The 23,101-nt window shown below is 41.2% G+C and overlaps 1 protein-coding gene across 1 annotated transcript; it reads left to right on the top strand.

The window, feature by feature from the left end:
• The first annotated feature begins 712 nt into the window (after window positions 1–712).
• On the top strand, window positions 713–22,256 carry LOC137847914 (fructose-1,6-bisphosphatase isozyme 2). The gene is made up of 7 exons (XM_068666594.1): window positions 713–988; window positions 3,876–4,038; window positions 4,933–5,025; window positions 10,974–11,114; window positions 12,296–12,433; window positions 19,035–19,154; window positions 21,581–22,256. The coding sequence occupies exons 1-7, from the start codon at window positions 816–818 to the stop codon at window positions 21,773–21,775; spliced, it is 1,023 nt and encodes a 340-aa protein (XP_068522695.1). The 5' UTR covers window positions 713–815; the 3' UTR covers window positions 21,776–22,256.
• Window positions 22,257–23,101: the final 845 nt, after the last annotated feature.

The raw sequence follows: 23,101 nt of genomic DNA, 5'->3' as shown, positions 1-23,101 counted from the left end.
TCATTTTATGAGTTATGACACAGACATGCTAAAATCAAATAAGCTTCATTTGTAGATTATTGAAGGTTTAATTACTTTGTAAGCAAACAAGCCATAGCTCAAGGAGTACTTTTCTATGCAAACAGTATAATATTACAAGTAGCCCAGACTGGGAATGAAGTTATTAAAATGGGTTTGCAGCAGCAATATAAAGCATCTTTAATAGATGCCTGCCTAGATGCTCAGTGCACTCATTTTGTAAGTAAGTCATCATGCAAAAAATCTTGGTGTAGACAAGGCCTGGCCCTGGCTGAAATATTTTCTGTGGTTGTTGAATTAACCTCCACACCACTGTATTAGGTGGCTAAATAGTCTTCTCGCTTCAGACGCAGAGCAGCTGCAAATTGTGCATCGCTTTTCACACTTCGTGATGTTGAGCCTGCTGCTGAGCAGTGGCTCTGGGAAAGCAGTTTTTAGCCACGTGGCTAAACAAGAGCTTTGCATTAAAAGCAGCCTAATGTACCATGAGGGTGTGTCGATAGATCTGGGCACCAGGAATTGTAGCTGTGGGCAGGGCAGCGGAGAGGCAGCTCTGCTCTCTCAGCCATGCTCCCTGTCCCGGGCTCCCTTCCTGCATCCCGGAGGAGCCGCAGAGCCAGTCCGTGAGCAGCTATTCTGAGCACCCCATCACATGGTCCTGGAAGCATTTTAATAAACTCTGGCTGGCAGTGCAGCCAGTAGCTTCCCCTCAAAATAAAACAGCTGCCCGGCATCTCAACACAGCAAGAAAGCGCCCAACCCAGCCGAGAGCATAGGGACACTGGTACCCAGCAAAAATGTCCGACAAAACCCCCTTCGAAACAGATATGCTGACCCTCACGCGGTTTGTCATGGAAAAGGGACGGCGAGTCAAAGGAGCCACCGGGGAGCTGACACAGCTGCTCAACTCCATGCTGACTGCCATAAAGGCCATTTCCTCGGCAGTCAGAAAGGCGGGCCTTGCCCACATGTGAGTCCTGCTGAGACGTATGGGGAGGACGAGGAGGTGGAGAGGCTCCTGCTTGCAGTGCAAGGCTGGGAAGAGGGTAGGGATGTTTAACTGCATTGCAAGAGGCTGCAGGAAGGCGGAGGTCAGGACATGGGTTGCCAGGAGCGGGAAGTGGAGATCTCTCAGGAGCACTCCAGTATTGAGCACTAGGTAGAAGCTTAGGCAAGCTGCTGTTCTGCAATATTTTACTGCTAAAACACGAGTCAGGACTTCAGGGCGCCATTCACCTCTTAAAGGTTGATACTGATGTATTTTTAAATTTACTGTGAATCTGCAGGAAAATGCACCGTGATATTTTCTGCTAACAGCCAAGCACGGTGCTGAGTGGTGCAAACAGATCTTGGCTTGCCTTGGGAAGCTGATGTTCTGCCTGACTGCAGTGTAAGTCATGCTCTGAAGCAACAACCCTGCAAGAAATGGCATATGCTATCCTTCATGGGTACATTTACCCCTCCCTCCTCAACCAGTGTCAGCGTTACAGATGGGGAGATTTAAAAGGTCTTATATGAAAAGCAAACAAAATAATTCGGCATGTAGTGGTTTAGAAAGCAAAAATTTACCTTAGCAAATCCTGGAATGACTTGCGCTGTTCTTCACACAGCCAGATTAAAATAAATAAATAAATAAATCACTATCAGCCTTTTAATGGTGATCTTTTAATGGTGATCTATTAGAAGCAGCTCAGGGAGCTGGAAACTCCTAATAAAATTATGTATTTAAAATATACAGTTGTTGTTTATGTATTAAAGTATATTTGTGCACACTCCTGTGCATGTACATATGCATGCATTTGTAGAAGATAGGGAATATATCTATGTAAGAAAGACAACGCTTGTCATTTACTCCTTTCTAATTATTATCATTTTTTTTTCATCCTGTGGAAACACTGAAATGCTTTAACACCCTGGGTTTTTTTTGCGCTTCTGCTGCCTATTTGGTCAAAACCCTCGATGATCTTTTCCAATCATAAATTCAGTGTCTCAGTACTACCATACTCACTTTACAGGTGTGGACTGTAATTTGTAGTGAGTCGTACCTAAAGTTAGCAGCAGCCTCATGTTCCTGTGCGCTAACTCTTAAGTTGTATTTTTGTCTCTGTAGTTATGAGGTAAAGCTGAGCTGTTTTTTCTTCCCATTTTAGAGGAAATGTTGCATTAACTTATTTTTTGTCTTTCAAGATACAACTTCTGATTTATTTCATAAGTGGGGAGAACTACTGCTTAATAGACTGGAGGTGGAATAGCCACCTTGCCTACAAGACACTACTACTGCCTCAGTGCTACATGAATCTTCCCTTCAGAAGGAATACACCCATTATCTTAAGGAGTAAACATCTTTTTCTACCAAATATATATATATGGTATATATACATTTATTTTTATTTATGTGTATATATATATATATATAAAGGATATATATAATGTATATATATATAAGATATTATATATATATATATATATATATATATATATATATATATACATATACATATACATATACATATATATACATATATATACATATATATATATAAAGATAACGACCAAGAAATATCTAAAATATCCAAACACACAAATAAGTAACCTGTACTGTTCAAACTGCTGCTGAAACCATGAAATTTTGGAGATTCCTGTGGCAACCTTCCAACCATGGTGACTGGTTTGCATCTGTCTGCACTTATGCCTTCTTCCCGTGAGCAAGAGCTGGGACCTTATCATTAAACAGACAAATGCAGCTAGAGAGCTCTGATTTTTATGGCTTCTCCAAATAGGAGAATGTGAAGTAACTTCTTTGATGGTTTATAGTGCAGTGTGAATTTTTAACAAATTTGCCATTCAAAGGTGAAGAATGGCTTAACAAAATAAAAAATAAATTTGGGTTGGAAACCTGCCTGGAAACACACTAACTGGAGATTGGATGTTTAACGTGCCCTAAAAATCACATTCCTTTCCAGCATCTTAAACCTGGCTCTTGAAAATGCAAATACCTGAAAAACTCAATACTTCTGAAAAGCTCAGGCAGATCTTAGCTTTGAATAAGAGAAAAGACCAGTCCCCAAAAGTCAGGCCTGCTGCTGATGAACACAATAGAGATTATTTAGTTGTCCCCCTTTTTGTCCTCTCTGTTTTTCCATAATGAACAAAAATGCCATATATATGCCCTGACAACACACGTCAGGTCAAAATAGTTCTTCCTCAACTGGAAATTTCAGATGTATATATTACTATGTACTACATAATTAATGTGCTACCAAAATTAAAAAATATAATAGAAGCATCACTGTAACCCAGCTGAGGATCACCAAATAAATTAATCTGAATAAAATCCAGAGGAGCAGTTTAGCATATGGAAATATCAGGGGTTGTCTTCAAAGCTTCTGATTTTGGGGTGGCTGGGGGCTGAGGGGATTCTCACGGTGCTCTGAGCAGCCGTACGAGCTGTTCCAGCAGCAGATGACACGGAAAGTGTGTGTCCCTTCTCCTTCCCCAAAGCCACTTCTGGGTGCCTCCTGGGGCTGCTGGAAAAGCCTGGCACCTGCCAGATGGGCTGCAGGCGCTGCTCCTGGGAGGAGGCTTGGAGAGCATCCAAGCAGGAGGAAAAGGACCCTAATGGAGCCCCAGAAAGATGCCACTGCTCCTTCCCTTGCTCCTGAATGCTTTTATTTTCCAGCAGCAGCAAACACCTCCTAATGCATCCTGATGTTTTAATCCAAGCTTAAAGGTGTGTGGGAAGATGAAAGGAAGGAATACCTAGCTTGTGTTTTTCTAAAAGGTCCCCTCACTATCCCAGGTTTCTTGATTATTATTTTTTTTAATTAGCATTTATTTTTTTAATTTATTTTCCCCAGGTTTGGCATAGCTGGCAGCGTGAACGTGACGGGTGACGAGGTGAAGAAGCTGGACGTGCTGTCCAACGACCTGGTGATCAACATGCTGCAGTCCTCCTACAGCACCTGCGTCCTGGTCACAGAGGAGAACAAGGAGGCGCTCATCACCCCCAAGGACAAGCGGGTCGGTGCAGGCAGCAGCAGGGGGCACTCGCGTTTCAGGCATGAAAACCCAGGTCCCCAAATCGTCCCCGAGCTAACCCGGGGGAGCTCGGAAAATTTGCGCCATTACTGAATTGTTTTGATTAATAACTGAGGCGGATGGCCTGGTTTCAACAGCTAAAGGAGATGCGGAGGGCAAAAATTAGTATTAAAAGTTTGGCGAAGGGGGGGAAAATAATTATTTCCGAGCTTGTTAGCGCACCCCAGCTCCCAGATGTAAGTGTACTATTACACTCCCTGGCCACTGGGGTGAGGGGTTCGGATTACATTAATATGTAGGCAAGATAAAATGAGCTGAGAGGCTGGCAGAACTGGGTTTTGCATTACACGGCCGGAGGAAACACCTGACTGCTTCATCAGGGTTCCCCAGGAGGGGATCCTGTTGCAGTGACACTGCTCGCACCGATGTAACCTACCCTTTCCCCATGATGTTTTTCTTCTGCCCTCAAACTCACAGCATCAGTAAGTCCTGGTTCTGAGTGTGACAAAACAAAACACATGTGCTTGAGCAAGATGCTGGCCTCCAGAGCAGTTGAACCTTTTGCTTTCAGATGTCTTACACCGCTTGGACGCACAGGACTTCTCCTTCCTGCCATCAGCGTTAGTGCTGTCTGCAGAAATGTGCCCCCTCCTGTTCCTCTGGTGGGGAAACATTCTGCAGTGCAGGGCCAGAGAAAACGTGCTGCAGTGCAGGGCCAGCTGGGTCAGCAGCGCAGCCTCCTCCGGCGAGCTGCACCACGTGCGCTTGGGGGGCTACACACAGACACAAAAACACAGGGCTCACCAGATGAAAGGACACAGTACCGGCAGACAACATATCATTTAACGCTTCCACTTCTTGCCACCTCTGTTTCAGGGTAAATACGTGGTATGCTTCGACCCCCTTGACGGCTCATCCAATATAGACTGCTTGGCACCAATAGGAACCATATTTGCTATCTACAAAAAGGTAAGAGGACAAACAAAGCACACTTGGCAAAGTTCACTTGGTGAAAGCAAAATGGCTTGGGTGTATTTGCTTGCTTAGTTTCTTTTGTAGGTCCTCCAAGTGTCTTTGGGCTCAGCAGAGCCTTAGAAAGAGTAGAAGAGGTAACACTTGATATTCACCTGTGCTAAAAGCTTCCCAAAGTCCCAGGGAGTGTGCACTTGGCCCTTGCTAGGTGGCATCACTTCCTTACCCCAGACACACAAGCATTTAGATAAAACCACCATCAGGCACCTGGTCAGCTACTTCAGTGCAGTTTTCCTTGCTGCAGGAGAGCCGGGGTGTGTCGTGGTGTCACTGCTGGGCTTCCCAGAAGCTGACCAGACCCTATCATGACTAGAGTTGTGGTGACCTCCTGGTATGAGTTTCCATGCGTGTTGCAGACAGGAGTTTAAACACACACTAACGATGGAGGCCACCTGAGGCTGGAGGAAGCAGTCACCTACAACCACCAGGGTCAGCAGGTTTCCCCCCGTGGGGTTGCACAGAGCAGCAACTGTGCAGCAAATTAACAAACTTTAATAGCTAGAGTCATGCCAAGTCTTGTGACTTGATTGCTAATCTCCCAGCAGTTGGTGTTTTTCTTGATGTCTGAGCTCACAGTCAGATGACTATGGGAGACCCTCAGCCATCATTATTTTGAAGCAACATTTGCTGTTCTCATGACTGCAATGAAATCCTTGCAGACTCAGATACTACACTTCAAATGCATGAAGATATGCTTTTAAAGTCCTCTCTCATCTTTTAACTCATGGTTTTCCAGCCAGTTCTTGTCTTTGCATTTCTCATAGATGAAACACTCATCATCGAGCATATGCATTTTGGTAAACCAAACAGCCACAGCTCAGTCTGAATGAGGTCACAGCACAAGCAAAGTGCTGGCATATGGCAGTCCACAGTGTCTGTGGTTAGTGACACCTGGATTCAGCCCGGGCCAAACAGCACTGTCTGAAACAACGCCTTTGTGTGGTGTGAGGGACTGCTGCTGGTGTATCTAACACCCTGATTTTCTCAGGGAAAAGAGCTTAGCTGTACAGAGGCAACCCATGCCATATGCCTTTCTGGTAAGCAAAGGGACCCCCAGCTGTTCCATTTATCCCTGTAAAGACAGCCGAAAATACTACAGCACCTCCCTACTTTTAAATGGGCAATAGCTGTGTTGTCTGCTATTATTAGAGACAGTAGGCACAGTGTCACAAACATTTGCTTTCTGTTTAGAAGTGTGTTTAGGTTACACTGGATAAGGTTACACTAATATAAAAGCAAATGCTCAGTGTGATTCATATAGCATAACAGGTTGAAGTACAGCACAGATTTCTCGATCATCTTTAGCTCACCTGTTAAGACATGTAGCGGATATGGACTGCCCAGCCTTCCCTAGGATTCTGCTTCAGAATAGAAACATTTCCCAAAGAACTCCCAAAGTCCTTTCAAAGCACTCAAGTTTTCAAATCATTTTCTGATCTCTCTGTAGTTGTTGATGTTCTATTATGTATTCATATATTTGCTGTAAATACTGTTTTTAAGTAGCCGTTTTTCATGTGGGTGGGTATACTTCAGCACTTCAGAAAGAGAAAATTATGTTCCTTGGTACAAATTCTTCATATCCAAATAAAAACACTGCTGCTAGGATGAAGTGCAGTTCTTCAATTACAAGAATAACTTATCAATTTCCCCTGGAATGTTAGAAACAATGTGGCATTCACAGACTTTCAGTGGAATAATTCTTGACATAAAAATGTTAATTCTAATGTAGATGGTAATTAATGTGCCTTTCTTCCTCATAAGACAATTTCTTAGCAACATTGTTAACTCCAAACACTATTAACTTAAAACTCTTCAAAATAACTAAATAATTATTAGGGCTTTATTAATCATTGCTCTAGGATAGTGTCAAGGGAAAACAAGTGAGATGTTTATCCCAATGAATGAGAATCATTTAAGAACTGTGCACTTAGTCACATGGTCTAAAATTTTGGGTAGACCTGTGTGGTGCCAGGAGTTGGACTCAATGATCCCTATGGGTCCCTTCCAACTCGGAATATTCTATGATTCTATGATTCTAAGAAAGAAAATGTAAGTTTATTTCAAACCATACAAAATACATGAACCTTGTTTTGGAAAAGCTAGAACAATTCAAATTCCAATGGATGATCCTTGGCATCTGTCTGAAATTTGGTACCTTCCAGTTCCCAGTTGACTGTAGGACTGATTTTCCCACTATGTCAGCACCTTAACTCCATTTCCAAAGGCATGCACTGCAGAACTGAAACATTAGCTTGAGGATAATCAACACTTTTCCACCAAGGCCAGACTTGGACAATAGGTTTCAAACCTGAAAATGATTGTCTATTGTTACTCCTGATCCAGGGCCACCATTACAGCCCCAGGTAATATCACCTCCTGCCAAAAAAAAAAACAAAAAACAAAAAACAAACAAACAAAAAAAACTAAATTTGTTTTTTAGAAAAAACACCAGGAAAAAAATCCGAGTTAGGTTTATTTCATTTCATTTTCAACTTGGCTTTTATTTTCTGAAGCATGTGTGTTACTGTTAAAAAGACCAGGAAAGTTAGAAAAATGTGTCTGAGGGACTGAATCAGCAGAAGCCAGGGTAAGGGATAGGACCTAGACAGTCACTGCCACTGAGGTGCTCTTAGTTGGTGTCAGTATGTGGGGATAATAAGAATTTTTCCCTGGATTCCTCTTTCTTTTTCATGCCACTGAGCTGACTCAACAACTGTCAATTTGCTGCCAACATACATGCAATGAAACTCTGCTGCTTTGCTGAATTCTGTTTTAAATTTGTAACATTACCCAGTGTGTCAGATGGATTTTCTTCCCCTCCTCCTCCATTGTCATGAGGACAATACCCAGCTCACACACACACATGCACACACATACACTTCATGTTGTCCCCCATGGAGAAGGTATAAAGATTCAGAGCAAAAGTAATGGATATTCATGAAACACGTGGTATGAATGGAGATCTGGAAACCAAGACTTTCTAGAGCTGCTCAAAGGGCTGACGTGGGCAAATCATGTCATGTGGCAAATCTTACATGCAAAAAAATTCAGGTTCAGGTACCACCTGAGGGTTCCCCTATAGCCAGACTCTGTGGAGCATCTTTCATCTACTTGGCGAGAACAAAGGGCTAAAGTGGCTGTCTCAGAGCTGTCAGAACTTTTCTGCAGTCCCCCTGTTTGGAAGACAATGCCTACTTCAGTCATTTGCATAAAGACTTCTAAAGAAATTTCACTACCTCCATCTCATAGTCAAAATATAATAGAAAGAAAATCCATCTGTGCACCAGAAAGAAGTGAAAATATTCAGCAGTTAACAGAGCCAGCTTAAATCCCTGGTTTGTCCCACAGTACATGGCACTTGGCAAAACTCCCGCAGTGTTAACAATGAAATACCAGCTGATCAGTAGCTTTTTCACATTCCAACAAGCTCTGCAAAACGTTTGTTAGAGACTGAACTTTTTTCCTTCCTTTTGGAAACATAGTTGTGAATGAAGATGGAAAAACTAGTGAATTCTGCCCACCTATCCATCTTCCAAGGGATTTTTGTTTGTTTGTTTGTTTCTTTTATTTTTCAGATTGGTCAACAAATGTATGGTTGCTGAGCCATATAAACCTAGAAAATGCATTTTTAGGCCTGAAAAGTGCACCCTAGAAAAATGTATTTTAAATCAACGTCATATGTAACCTGCAGCTACACGTACTGTATACAGAATATGTTCGGTAAAACACATTTCTTTTGTATTTATACAAAATTAAATTGTTTTGATGAGGAAAACATACAAAAAGTTAGGAAAAAAAAAACATAGTAAGTTTGCAACTCGTTGTGTAAATATATACTTATTTCTGTATTTCATGTTACAAACAATTAGTTTACTATAGACAACCATTGCTTTTGGTGGTGACATCTACGTGCCGTGGGGACATAGTTTTGAAAGAGAAGATGCTATGGAACATTCAATAGTTTTTTCTTTAAAAAATTGTTTAGCAGAGGTTTAATTACTCTTCAACTAGCAAATTATCAATATTCATAGCTGCGATGTACACAAACAGGAATTTTAATGACTCTTCCTTCATTGTATGCTCATAATCTTTCGGAATAAACACTTGGAGATAGAATGATTAATTTTAAGGGACTGCATACCGGGTACATTTGTACATGTCATTTTTCAACTCCCATGAAAAGCTGGTTAGCAATTCCTTTTTTTTTTTTTTTTCCACAGAAGAATTTGACAAAATAGTATTTAACAAATGTTGTGAGCAAAACATTGCTAAAAGCTCTGTGAACTAAAGTAGCAAATGCTTTCAGCCAAAATCTTTCAGCTGAAAATGAGAACATTTTGCTGTGAAATTACTGTCCTCCTGTGTCTTGAAAGAAGAATTTCTAATGTCTCATGTGTCTGCTTTCCTCTAGATGTTAGCATCCTATGATGAACAGGATCCCTATCTTGTCCTTACCCCTTCTACCTTGCTGGATCCTTTTAGGCACTCTGAAGGCTTCTTGCTAGAGCAGGGAATTTTTCTGGTGGGGTGGGGGTAAGAGTGGGGGTGTTTTCCTTTGGAAATACCTCTGGAAGGCATTCTAGATCATTTAAAGAATTTACTCAATAGTCATGAAATATTTTATTTCCTACACACAACAGTCTCCACTGACTTTTATTTATTTATTCATTTTTGGAACAGATATTCTGGGCTAGACCTGCTATTTCTATTTAGCTGTTACTCAATTAAACCCATGCAACTACTGAGGATCTGGATGAATTTGAAATAATAAGGTGCTAAACCAGGGCCCCAGGAAAGTGTCTGAGGGGGATTCTCACTTTAATTGCCAGAGAACCAACTTCAAAACATCCACAGAATCTCCACCACAAATGGCAAACTTCTTAAGAAGCATTAATATTCCCTACCCATTTTATAGTCCCAAGAAGTGCAGGTTGGAGCCAGCTTTCCCAAGTACTCTCATGAATCTCTCATAAGTTATGGCTGAAACACACCCCCAGAGCTGGCTGGAAATATTTGTACCAGGTCTGCTTGGGCTATTCTTGTTCAGTGATAACTGCAGTGCTGAAAGGAAATGCGATACCAGATCAGATGCCTGAAGTAAAATACCATGTGCAAGTTCTGTGCAGAGCTGTAAGAAGTGGTGGAGTCACCATCCCTGGAAGTCTTTAAAAGACATTTAGATGTAGAGCTTAGGGATATGGTTTAGTGGGGACTGTTAGTGTTAGGTCAGAGGTTGGACTCAATGATCTTGAGGTCTCTTCCAACCTAGAAATTCTGTGATTCCGTGATTCTGCGCATACCTACACATGCATGTGCATTACATATGCAAAGGCATTTACTATATGCATATGGACACTTATATCACTTCAGTTACCCATCTCTTCATCAGCACAGACCAATGCACAGTTCTGGTTCTACCGCATCATGCCCCCTGCCCTTTTATTCTGCTTTACTGGAAGCAATTTGTTTGCAAGCTGTGCAGTGTTAATTATCGCATTCCCCTCGCAGTTATTCCCTCAGAGTGGTATCAGTGTGATAGCTTATGTTTGAATTTACAGAAAATCAGTAGCGCTGTTGTGTCTCAGATTTCTGATGATCTTGACTTAATACAGTAGGCTGCAATGCTACGGTATCAGTTCTGTGGCAAGTATCATACTGATCACATGAGATGTATGAAATGACAAACTTCCCATGTCCTGTCCCAGCATGCACATTTGCTTGCACCAAATTTGCCCTGAACTAATGAGAGCAGTCTCTACTCCGATAGTTTCAAAGGCCTGGGTAAGACACCAAAGGGAGATCTGCCCCAAGTTATTATTCAAGTGTTGTTTTTACTGTTTCTCATAAGTATTTAACCCTCAGTCCAATGTTATTTTTTTCCATAGGAAACGGATGATGAGCCCTCTGAAAAAGATGCTTTGCAGCCCGGACGCAATATTGTTGCTGCAGGCTATGCCCTGTACGGCAGCGCTACGCTGGTCGCCCTCTCCACAGGGCAAGGAGTGGACTGCTTCATGCTTGATCCGGTACAGTTGTAGTGTTGAAAACATTGCCACTGTCTTGTAGAGCTTTCCATGCTTGGGTCTACTCGTTTTTGTTACTTGTCTCTGCAATCTCAGCAATCTATGCCGTTGTCTTTTCACTCTCATCTTGTAGCATCCCAGAGCTATCTTACTTGCACTTAATCATGTATGTTGGTTGCACTGCCTCTGTTGCTTCTTTTTTCCCTTTTTTTTTTTTTTTTTCCAGTGAGTGAGAATTTAAGTTAAACAGTGTTTGAGACCTTATTCATTCAAGTCAGGCTGCTGGTTTGCACAGGGAAACAAAAAAAAAATACTACAAAGACACTACAGCGTCTTTGCTTCCACTTGAAGGATTCCTGCCATTTTCTTGGCTTTGCTTCTTGTCTGCAAAAGAACCCCAACATGTTCTGTGTTTACCCTGGGGCAAGAATCATTCCTGAGTTCGATTTAGTTTTGTGGTGAAGTCCTCTAAGTGGCATACCCAACAATTTGAAAAAGCAGAACTGTTCCCACACAACCAGACGTTTGCTGCTCATCAAAGCTCAGCCCAGGAGCCTGCCAAGTGTTACTGGAGGAATGTGAGAAGGAGGCTGATCGTTTGAGAAACCAGCATGAAATTTAGCCAATAATATAAGTTGCTTTTAATAAAAGGGTGCATTATTGCCCAAACACCTTTTAATCTTTTTAAACAAGCTTTCTGCAGGCAGGAAGAACTGTGATCCGAACTGATCTGGTCAGAGACAGAGGGGGGAAGGTGGATATCGCACTGCAACTGCTGATAGCAGTGCATACAAGGATATGATGGTATTCACTTTAAGATGTTTAGTCAAGACAGTCAAGAAGAGTTTAAAAAATAAAAAGTAATTTCTTCATTTATAACCTCACGATTTATGGACACAAAGATCCACAATCTGCTTTCAGGGTTGACTGGTGTTCATTAGAGACGCTAACTACTGAAGGCAAACTGCTTTTTGTTTATGCTACCAATGTAACAAGTTTTCATGAATTTAACACAGATTCTGTGCTTTCTGCTGTTTGAATACTGTGAAGTTATACACAAGACTGGTGCTGAAAAGACCAAGCTGTGCTAGCATTTCTGCCATCTCTGGTGTGACAACTGTTAGGGGAAGTCAACAAAGCGTTCTGGTGCCTGCTAATAACTGGTCTCCTCTGCTCTTCTGCAGGGTCTCGGTGAATTTATTTTGGTGGATAGAGATGTTAAAATCAAGAAGAAAGGGAAGGTTTACAGTCTCAATGAAGGTTATGCAAAGTATTTTGATCCTGCAATGACAGAATACTTGCAAAAGAAGAAATTCCCTGAGGTAAGAGAATATTAGCACTGTATCCAGTGTTCACTGGTAAGCACTACCTTCCACAGTGTCTTCTCCAGGCTAATGGGAAGGGTTTTGAAGGCATCTCTGAATCCAGTTCTGTGTAACACTTTGGTGCTGTGGGTATGCCTCTCATGCACTGGATTCCGGTGCATGATATCTTTTATAACTTAGACGTTGCTAAATAAATTCATAGCTTTGTTCACCACTGTGTGGAGGAAATAAATACTCTGAAACCATGCAAGCAGAATGTGGGTATATAGAAAGAGGTATACGCATGTTTTCTAGCATATCTAAATATGAAGCTCAGTCATTTGTGCATCTGGGCATTTGGGGCTAGATTCCACTTACTACCCCATAGGTGCTTCCAGGGATCTGGGTGGCACCTCCATCATATTCCTGTACATGCTCACAGCTGAGAAACATGGCATAACTCTTGCACGGTCTATTTGCATCATACGGACCATGAAACCACCCATAGGATGAAAAAAATAAAAGGGTGTGAGGCACAATTTCACCACCTTCTATTGTTAAGAGGATTATACTGTTTCCTCCAGAGAGACAGAGCTGGGAACATCCTGTGTCTGATGACTTTTCTTGTGAGAATACGCAGCTTGGTACGGCCTGCAGTCAGGGCTAGGAGGACACAGCACAAGCTCTCAGTGTGGAAATATAGACGCTCCCTGGAAAGCGTAGTTATATGACCATAACAAAATATGGAGAAGTGTAACTGCTCAGGACTGAACTTGGCCTGGAAGATGGTTTTCATGCTTTCCTGCTAGAAAAGCCCATGAGATTATTTTTTAAAGCTATTACCTGTCAAAAATACTTGCACAGCACTTATGCAAAAAACAATGTATCCAGTAGAAAACTTCAGAGTGCTGTAGAATGGAAATGTAATGAGTAAGATTTCAAGCCATCATTCTGTGAGAAGCTCCTCCTGAGCTGAAAATCAGAATTCACCACATTGCTGTAGTGGCAATGCCAATCTCTTTCCAAAGCCTCTTTCTCATGTTACTCAGATTGCTGCTACAGACAGGATCACTACACGGCATCCTGTATGTGCTCATTGAGATTATCTTGGAACTTCAATGTGTAGTTTCAGACCAGCTATGAGAGAAGTGGGAGCCCACTACACAGCTTTCATGCTTTCTGAAAGCTGGCCCAGCTGGGAAAGAGAAGATTTCTGCTTCTCATTCTGCTCACATTATGCTGAGCTATGTATTTGGTGTAACGCACTGACAACAGGTCTCTTTGTGTTTTTTCAAACCACTCAAGTGTTTTAAAAATAAAGAAAGCAAAACCTTAAGCAAATAATCAACCTCAGGCAGAGATGATAAGGCTAAACAGATTTCAAACACTCCATGGAAAGACCAGACAGAGATGTTTCACCACAGGCTCTATGAGGACAGCTCTATCATGTGATTCACCAAATCATTAGGTTAGACATACAGAAAAAAAAAGAAAAAAAAGAAAAAAAAAAAAAGATTGCAAACACTATTTAATTTCAAATCTGTGCTGTATTTGGGGAAAAGCTATTGGAAGTGTCGTTGCATACTGCTTCCAGTCAGGATAAGATATTTTTATTACCTTAAAGCAAGTAGCACAGGATTGCATAGGCTGTTTGGGACAGGGGAAGACTTCACAAGGGTACCAAGCCAAGCAGTGCCTTGCTGCTCCAAGTCATAGTGGTGTCTGTTTGAGAAGAGCCAATGCACTGATGTTATGGCCACAGGAAATCTGCCCATCTGAAAGCTTGCTCTGAGCTTGAGCTCAGGAAATAGCATAAATAGGTTACTTGATTTAAAAAGGACATGATATTCACATTGAGGGAGTACAAGAGAGAGGTGTTGCACACACCCATAGCATAAAACATGCTTCCTTGCATCATCTGTAGGACATATTTATCAACCTTTCATCTCCTGCTGCAGCCCAGCTACAGCTCCAGTGGTGGTGCTCCCACCTTCCTGCAGCTCCTAGCACAGCACTGCACAGCTGAGGTCCGTGTCTCCTGATCTGCAGCATGCAAAAGGGCAGTGGGGAGTACCTGCTGGGTGTCCACCACGTGGACAGCTGTGACCTGAGGGAGGACTGACCCCATCTCCTGCCCTGTGGGGCACGGAAGGCCCCTTCTCAACCAGGTGAACCACTCTTAGCCCCCTATGTCCTTCTGGCCACTGTAAGCCAAGCAACAAGGCACCAAATTCAGCTTCTTGTCACTTTATCATATTCATTTTTTCCTTTGATCCAAACTCTGTTTCCCCCTTCCTGAGGTTCTTGGTCAACATGCTGTTCAGCTGACTCCCAACATTGCCAAACAGAATTGAAAAGTTAAACATTAAACAGGAAAACCAAGTGAAGCATTGCTCACAGCATATCCCATGATCTGTATCACTGTCACTGATGACCAAACATCAAAAATCAGCCTTTTAGGTGGAGAGTGGAGATTTAGGTGGAGATTTTTCCTTACTATCTAACAGCAGTGTCCCAGACTAGATAGTTTGGACCACAGAGCCATGTTGATTCTCAAAGTTTCTTGTGGACTACTGCTAAAAAAGCATCAGATCTGAATTAAAAGCACAGAAAAAGTGCTACAGTTCTGCAGACCAGCTGTAAGCCCCTTACCATTGTCATGCAGATCTTGGTGGGAAATATTTTTCTAGTCAAAGCTCTTCTGGAATGACAGTCCAGCATAAAGGTAATTTTTTTTTTTTAAGCATCCCAAAATCTCTTACTGCTTCAACAGATGAAGAGCAAGCTCCTATTTGTAAGGCTTCCTGTAAAACAACATTTACTCCAGCCTGAACTATATAATGGCACTATTGTGCCAGATTTTTTTTCTGCACAAATTTTAGTCTAAACATTTCCTCCAGTAATCCTCTTAGGTCCCTAGCATCCAGCTGGCTCTGGTTCACTGACAGACATCTGAAACATGCTATGGCCATCTCTATTCTTTGGTATTCCATTTCATTTTTATCTTAGAATCACAGAATCACAAAACGGCTTGGGTTGGAAAGGATCTTAAAAATTATCCAGTTCCACCCCCTGCCATGGGCAGGGACACCTCCCACCAGACCAGGTTGCCCAAAGCCCCATCCAGCCTGGCCTTGAGCACCTCCAGCGATGGGGCATCCACAGCTTCTCTGGGCAACCTGTGCCAGTGCTCGCCCCCTATCTGAGTAAAGAATTTCTTCCTTACATCTAATCTAAACCTCTAATCTTTTAGTTTAAAGCCATTACTCCTTGTCCTATCACTCCACTCCCTGACAAGGAGTCCCTCCCCAGCTTTCCTGTAGGCATCCTTTAGGTACTGGCAGGCTGCTGTAAGGTCTCCCCAGAGCCTTCTCTTCTCCAGGCTGAACAACCCTAACTCACTCAGTCTGTTTTCATAGGAGAACAGCTCCAGACCCTCCTGCAGCTGTGTGAGAAGCTGAGTCCTATCGCAGCTTGTTGGCTAGGAGCTGTGCAATGGAGACTTCTCTTAGCAACGCCATCAAAAACTTGCCATCAAGAGCAGGAAGTTTTCTACTGCCAGTCAGCCCAGCTGTGCCCAAGTGACATTAAAAAGCTAAGAAAAGCATTGTGCTTTTGTCACCATAACTGTACATAGAGGGAGGGATGCAGACTTGCTGCCATAGTCTGTAGAAAAGACTTTTTTCCCCTCACTCTCCCAGTCATCATAGTTATGCAAGAAAAACATGGTCCCAATCTGCTGAGGAAGAACATAGCTTTCAGAAATTAGTATAATAAGTAAGGGAAAAAATGGCTTCCATCACACTGTGAAGAGACAAAATCACAGGACCTGTCTGTTATGAGCCGCTTTTGTTTCCCTGGGTTAAGTAAAGCAATGCAAAGGGTGAAACCAAGAGCAAGCACAAGCTTCTTCAAACACCATGGATGCAGGTGAAGGGAACATCGAGGTTCTCCGACTCTTTCATTAACATCAAAAAACTACAAAATGCTCATTGGGCAAGTACACTCTTTGGCACTCTTCAGAACTTGGGCTGAATTTCCCTAGCTCTGCACTTTTGTTTGAGATGAAAGCCTGGGCAATATACCAATAAGCATGCAACACCTATTAACTTTCTCATCTGTAAGAAAAATGTATGACTGACCAAACTGGAGAAACAAGAACATTTCTAGTAATGAAAAGGATTATTTATCCCTCCTAAGCAGGTAGCTGGATACTAAGCGAAGTGAAAATTCTATTTCAGTCAGTGGTTGAAGTGATAAATCTGCAGGAATGGAGAAATTTCTCTTCTTTCTCAGCACAGTCTCAGTAACACAGTTGCAGTGCTTCTAGCAGACTGAATTTTGTCAGGGTAAGAAGCAATTAAAATTCTTAGTGGCCTCTCATTATCTTCAGTTTACACCACCCAAAGACACACAAATTGTGCAAATCATCTGCTTGTGAACAGGAAACCCAGAACATCCCAGTGTCTGATGGTTTGTACACAGGTGGGTCAGCTGTGCAGCTCACGCTCAGTAAGTAGTATACTGTGCTGCAGGCTCCTTGTCTGATAATGTCACAAAAGCAGTGCTCAGCACTTTGTTTCATGGCCTGCTTGTGACCAATATCCTATGACTTTTCCTGAGGTTTAAAGAACTTTTCTTAGAGCCCCCTTCTGCAACTGGAAAAAAGAACTATTTCTTTGTCTGTATTTTTAAAGATAGTTTTAGACTATAATAATAGCTTTGCCTGAAAATTATCCTTTCCAAAACTGCAGAAGTACTTTCGGTCTCTCTTTAACAGCTCTAAAGGTGCTTTTTTTTCTGACCTCAGATTTTTACAGCTGCAAAGTCACAAATGCAAACAGCTGTCAGGTTGATAAGCTGTCATTGGAAGTCTAAATAATTATTTAAGCAAAAACCATGGAAATTTACGGAGTGAGTACTTGACAGTGTTATTCAGTTGTGTCTGGAAGTAATAAGACCAAGAGCTAGGTTTAAACTAAACAAAAGATAAGAGTTCCATTCTGTGTATTATCCATCAAGTCTTTTATACTTTGTGTTGTCATCCTGTGAATTTTCAATAGCTCTCCTCATCTTTACAGGCAAGAATTATAGAAAATAGCAGAAACACAAGGAATATCACACTGTCTGGAACAATTCTCTAGTCCAGTTTTACTACCAGCTGTAACAAAAATCTAAGTCTCATATGTAGTTGCTTAGGACTCCAGTTCCTAGTGTTTTATTGCATTATGCTGTGTAACTTGATGAGAATCTGTTCCCATTTTAAATGAGAGTAAATATCAAAAATTCACAGCTGCATAAAACAGTTAGATAAAGTGATTTCAAAATAGAAAAATGCTTTTCTTTATCTGTGGTTTTCCCTCCCACTTGTGGTTTTCCCTCCCACTTGTTTTTATTTTTTTTATTTTTTCTCCCAGCTAACCTCATGATTTTGCTGGGAAGGGTGGCTGACTTGTGACATGTTCTTGGAGCTGGCATTGTTACACAAGTTCTCTCTTTATATGTTTCTCTATAACTAGTACTTGCAAGCCTTGTAGAAAGCACTGAGATATTCTGAGATATTTTATTAGATAATGGATTCAGACAGACAAAAAAAAGAAAAACTTGCAAAAACATGCAGAGGTCTTTTCAAACTTTTAGCATTGCAATACACAAATATGTATGCACATTAAATTTGCATGAAGCCTCAGTCTTTGTCAATTTCTAGGGGAAACCAAAATTCCTCTCCTGCTTTATTGAAGACAGAGTGAGAGATATCAGAAGACCACCAGACATCTTGGCATATTAGCTCTCAGAAAACTTACCTTCAGCTTACATCTGTATCGTGTATCTCCCCTTCTTAAAAGTATGGTGATGAATCACTTTTCTCATGGTGGAGCTAATTTGGTGTATATTACTTCTATTTGTGCAAGTCACCTGTTTGTTTTGTTTGTTTGTTTTTGTTTTTGTTTTTGTCTATTTTCTATCTTACCATATTTATAACCAGCAAACCTGAAACTGGTTGCCTAATAAACTTCCCTAATTGCTCTCACCAAAATGACCTCTTCTTTAGCAATATGAATTTCTAATCTGAGAGCAACCGCATGATTAAATTCCCATTATCTCCCAAACTAAACCCCAGAATGAATGCTACAACCAGCTTCAAAAATTAAAAAAAAAAAAGCCAGAGGGAAAAATTTGAGAATCCTCTGGAAACTGCCTGGACGTGTAGTGAAAAGTGATATCCTTCCTTATGCCTCAGCTTAGGGACTTGTGGAGAATCAGGAATCAAATAGGTACTTTGTTCTGGTAACAGGAAGAGGATCTCACTCACTTTTTCACCACTTGCTTTTTCACAGGTGAGCAGTTGATACAATATTGTTGTGCACTCAAATTACAGGCAAAGTGCTTTCTACATTGTGAGCGTTTGTTTCTCTTTAAAGCCCTTATATTAGAAACTCATGATGATCACCAAGTCTTACAAAAGTCTAAGCTTCAGGCTGGTTTTTGCACTTACAGTGTCCGTATGCAACAAATGATTTAAGTAGCTTAGATACCTGGCTTATAGCAAAACGACATTTTCCTGTGCTAACAATTGTCTAGCCTGGTAGATGTAATGCTCCATTTGTATGTCTTTCAGGATGGCAGTTCCCCATATGGTGCCAGGTACGTGGGCTCCATGGTTGCTGATGTTCACCGTACATTGATGTATGGTGGGATCTTCATGTATCCTGCTAATCAGAAGAGTCCTAAAGGAAAGGTAAATCATTTGACTTCTCTGGTAAACTTAATCAGCTTAATACCTCCGATTTTCCTGTAAAGAAAATAGTAGCAGATATACAGGAATAATTTAGATATATAAAGAGATAATGATTTTCCCATCTCCAGAGAGTATTGTTAATGGATATGATGGTCAGCAATCCAATTTAATCAAGAAAACTAGGCACTTGCCAACTGAAGCAAGAAATGTTCCTGTGTGTTTTTATGTTAAAAAATTCCCCAGTATTTTTCACTAAACCCAAGGGCTTTTTCTGAAGAAAATCATTGCTGTACCATAGAAGCCCACTGAGATACCTATGCACAGCTAGCAGATAAAACACTGGTCTAAGAGAGACCTTCACCCTTTCTACTGGCAGCTAGAGTCCAGAAGGGATATGCTTAACTACAGTCAGGGTTTTGTTCAATGCTAGACGTCTGAGTTTGCCTGTCTACTGTTTCCAAAGTGTACTGAGCTTACTATCACCAGCCCTGAAAACACAGGTTTCTACTAACTGACCAAAAAACTCTGTCAGTGGAAGGTGAGTTTTATGCATGCTGAGACCAACATTCTGGGAAAATATGATTTCCCATTTGGTCACCTGTACAAAACATGCCATGGCTCAATGCAGTTCAGTGGAATGCAGTGACTCCACAGTACAATGTTGTGACTCCATGAACATGCTGAGCCATGGGCCATCGTCAACCTCAGCTTTTCTCCTGTGGCATCCGATGCCCTTACTATCGAATTTCTCAACAAAGATGTTTTAAAAGCTGTCTGAGTATACTTGTGGACTACAGCTAACCTGCAGGTCATGCTTAAGAAATGAGTAGCTCAATGTGTAATACATTAGTCATAGTGTTCTGACTCCACGACCTTCTTCCTTCCTGGCCAACACCGTCGTTGAAATCTTCCGTGCAATTGTTTTTATATGCTTGGTTGGATATGTGCAGGAGTTTACTTTCTTAAAACTACTTGTCCCATCTCTCACACTGGAGTCAGAACACACTGATGTCTACGTTTTTTTAAGGATGGAGGACTACTGGTTCAGTCCTGGTGAACATGTATTTATCAGAAGAATAGCAGGTCCAAGAGATGTGGAAAATGAGGATTAAAACAACTCTTCAGAGTACACACCAAGAATGTCTTAATGTCTGCCCAGGCAAATTTGATTTCAATATTTGATACAGCAATTGAACTATTACCTGAAGAAAAACTGCTTTTCTTCAGTCATGTAGTCACAGTGAAGAAAGAAAAAACGCAACACATGGTTCCACAGTGGTGCCACTGCTGTCTTCTGGCTCTTTCAAAAGTCGGCCATACACTACAGAGAACAATGAGGGTTAATGGTCCCACTTTGCCTGTCAGGTAGAGTCCCTGCAGCAGAAAGAGCATTTTGGTGGGCTTTAAAGATAAGAATGATGTTAATATGTGCTATTTATGTTTGTGGTATATCGTGGATTGTTTACAAGCACAGTAATAAGGTAACTATGGGTAGCAAAGTCCTCTGTCCAACCCTTTCCTTTGTCTTCCTGTATAATTGCATTCTGTTGTGCTTCCTTTTACCCAGAAAACATTCTGTCTTTTGCACACATGAAAAGCCTTTTAAGCATAATATGAAGTAACATGATATATAATACACGAGTATGTCTTAGAATGCCAGCAAAATATTCAGCTAAATCTACACAGGCAATGTCCATTAAAAAATAACTAGCTGTCACCTATATTATTTTAACCACATAATATTTTGGCACGTATCCTAAATAAGTTTGCATTCAACTGGGACACAGGCACAACAAGGGAAACATCTTTAAAGCCATGAACAGGTCAACAGACTCCATAATAGAAGTGAAAACTTTCTTTTAATAATCACTGCAGTTACTTTCAAAACCAGAGTCACATGAGTTCAAGCCATTAATATCTGTTCACGTTTATGAAGATCTGAAATCAAAACCTGATATTTGAAACTGGGAGCATCAAGTTTCAAACTCCAAAATATCCTGACCAAACACAACGTGATTACCCCAAGCTTTGAGATAACAAATAAAGCCTATACCTAGGAAGACGTTTTGGCTTTTCTTTCCTGGTATGGTTGTCTTGCTTAGCTGGCTTTCATGCTTTGCTAATGTCTGTGGGCCCAACAGCTTCTTTTGACAAAATACAGCTTCACTGATGATACACATCAGTATGTCAGCTTGGAAACTATGGCACTGATGCTTGAGAACAGGGTCAGTACATCTGTCCTCAAAACAGAAAGTGAGAAGGGAGGTGAAAGGAGGAAAGAAGAAGGGACTGATGAGAGATACATTGCTACTTAAGTCAGTTTCGTACTTAGGTCCAAAATTTGCCCAAATCACAGGCTACGTTCTGGTAAGACCTCTGATGTAATTATCCTCAAGTACAGTTTCTTGTTCCGTCTTTCTTTCTAGCTCCGACTTCTCTACGAGTGCAACCCTATGGCTTTCATCATCGAGCAGGCAGGTGGGATGGCAACTACGGGGACTGAGGCGGTGCTGGATGTGAAACCTGAGGGTATTCACCAGAGGGTTCCTCTCATTCTCGGTTCTCCGGACGACGTGAAAGAGTACCTCGCTTGTGTACAGAAACACCAGAAGAGCAGCTAAAGGTTTTTCTACTTCAGACCTTGCTCATCTGTCTTCAGTGCACAGTAAAAACAGTACCTTTCAGGATGGTGGAGTCTAGCATTTTAACACCCACCTCTTGGTGAAAATCCCACTTAATGAGGGCAAGAGAAATAGTGAGAGTGGCTGATGGAAAAAACAAAAGTTTCATTTCTCCTTGCAGACAAATGGAAAAATCCTCTAACTTTATGTGATGCAAATGTAGAAACAGAGGCCTAATTAGTAAACAGAAGCTACTTACTTTATATAGTACTAACAGAAAGAAGGGAATGGTATCAGTATCCTTATCTGGTCTGACATTACATTTTGGCATTGTTTGAGACAGGATTTTCATATAAACCTTTGCAATGCCACTATCTGGATTTTCTTTTCTTCAGAGGTTTTGTTGCAGGTGCTTTTTATCTTGTCAACCCTGAGAAGACCAAAAGTCTTGTGCTGTGTAATTAATAAAGATGAAAAACCAGTTATATTGCAAGAGAATTTCAGTCTTCCTGTGAACAGGAAAATGCCTGACATTATTTACAGACATGGGACTCTCAATGGCACAATTTGTAATAAACAGTTGCTGCAAATGTGACACTGAAATCATACACACTCCCAGCTTATCTGTAATCCGCTGCAACAGATCAGTTATTACCACAAACCCATTGATACACCTCCATTTTCCTTTACTTTGAAAGGTTATCATTTCAGATTTACATTTGCCCTTTTACACACATTATTTTACTGCTCCTAGAAAACTCGTACGAGTGCCCTGCTACCATGACTCAGATTGATGCTGCCTAAGGAGATATGGAATCAGCAGTGAAACTAGCAAGCATTCCTTGAGCAATAAAATTAAAAGATATTAATTAAAATAAATGTGTAACTATGCTAAGCAATAGGAGAGTGAAAATGGAGGTTTAGGTCACTTAAATCATAAGGCATACTGATTTCTTTACAACCCTCCTGTTTCCTACTGGTGTCATCACCTGGACATTTGTCTGACTGTCTTGTCTTAACCAATTCCTGCCCTATCAGCTCATTTCAACCCCTGCTCCACTTCCCCACCCATACTTGGACAAGACTTAAGAACTCACCATGAACTATATTAGTACATGGACAGGAGTTAAAAATACTCCTGCCAAGAAACCCCAGTGGCTATTGTGAAGCTTACAACTATGTTCTATTATTCATAAAGACACAGGCTGAATAAAGACAGGCATAAAATTATACAGAATGGGTATTAGCTCATAGGCATTGTTATCACAGAGGTTATGGATGTGATTTCGGTACTGCTTCAGGTATCAAAGCACTCTTTCTACAGGT

This window comes from Anas acuta, chromosome Z (genome assembly GCF_963932015.1).
Source record: "Anas acuta chromosome Z, bAnaAcu1.1, whole genome shotgun sequence".
Classification (NCBI taxonomy): domain Eukaryota; kingdom Metazoa; phylum Chordata; class Aves; order Anseriformes; family Anatidae; genus Anas; species Anas acuta.
Note: the sequence above shows the minus strand (reverse complement) of the source record. Positions and strands in the feature narration are given on the sequence as shown.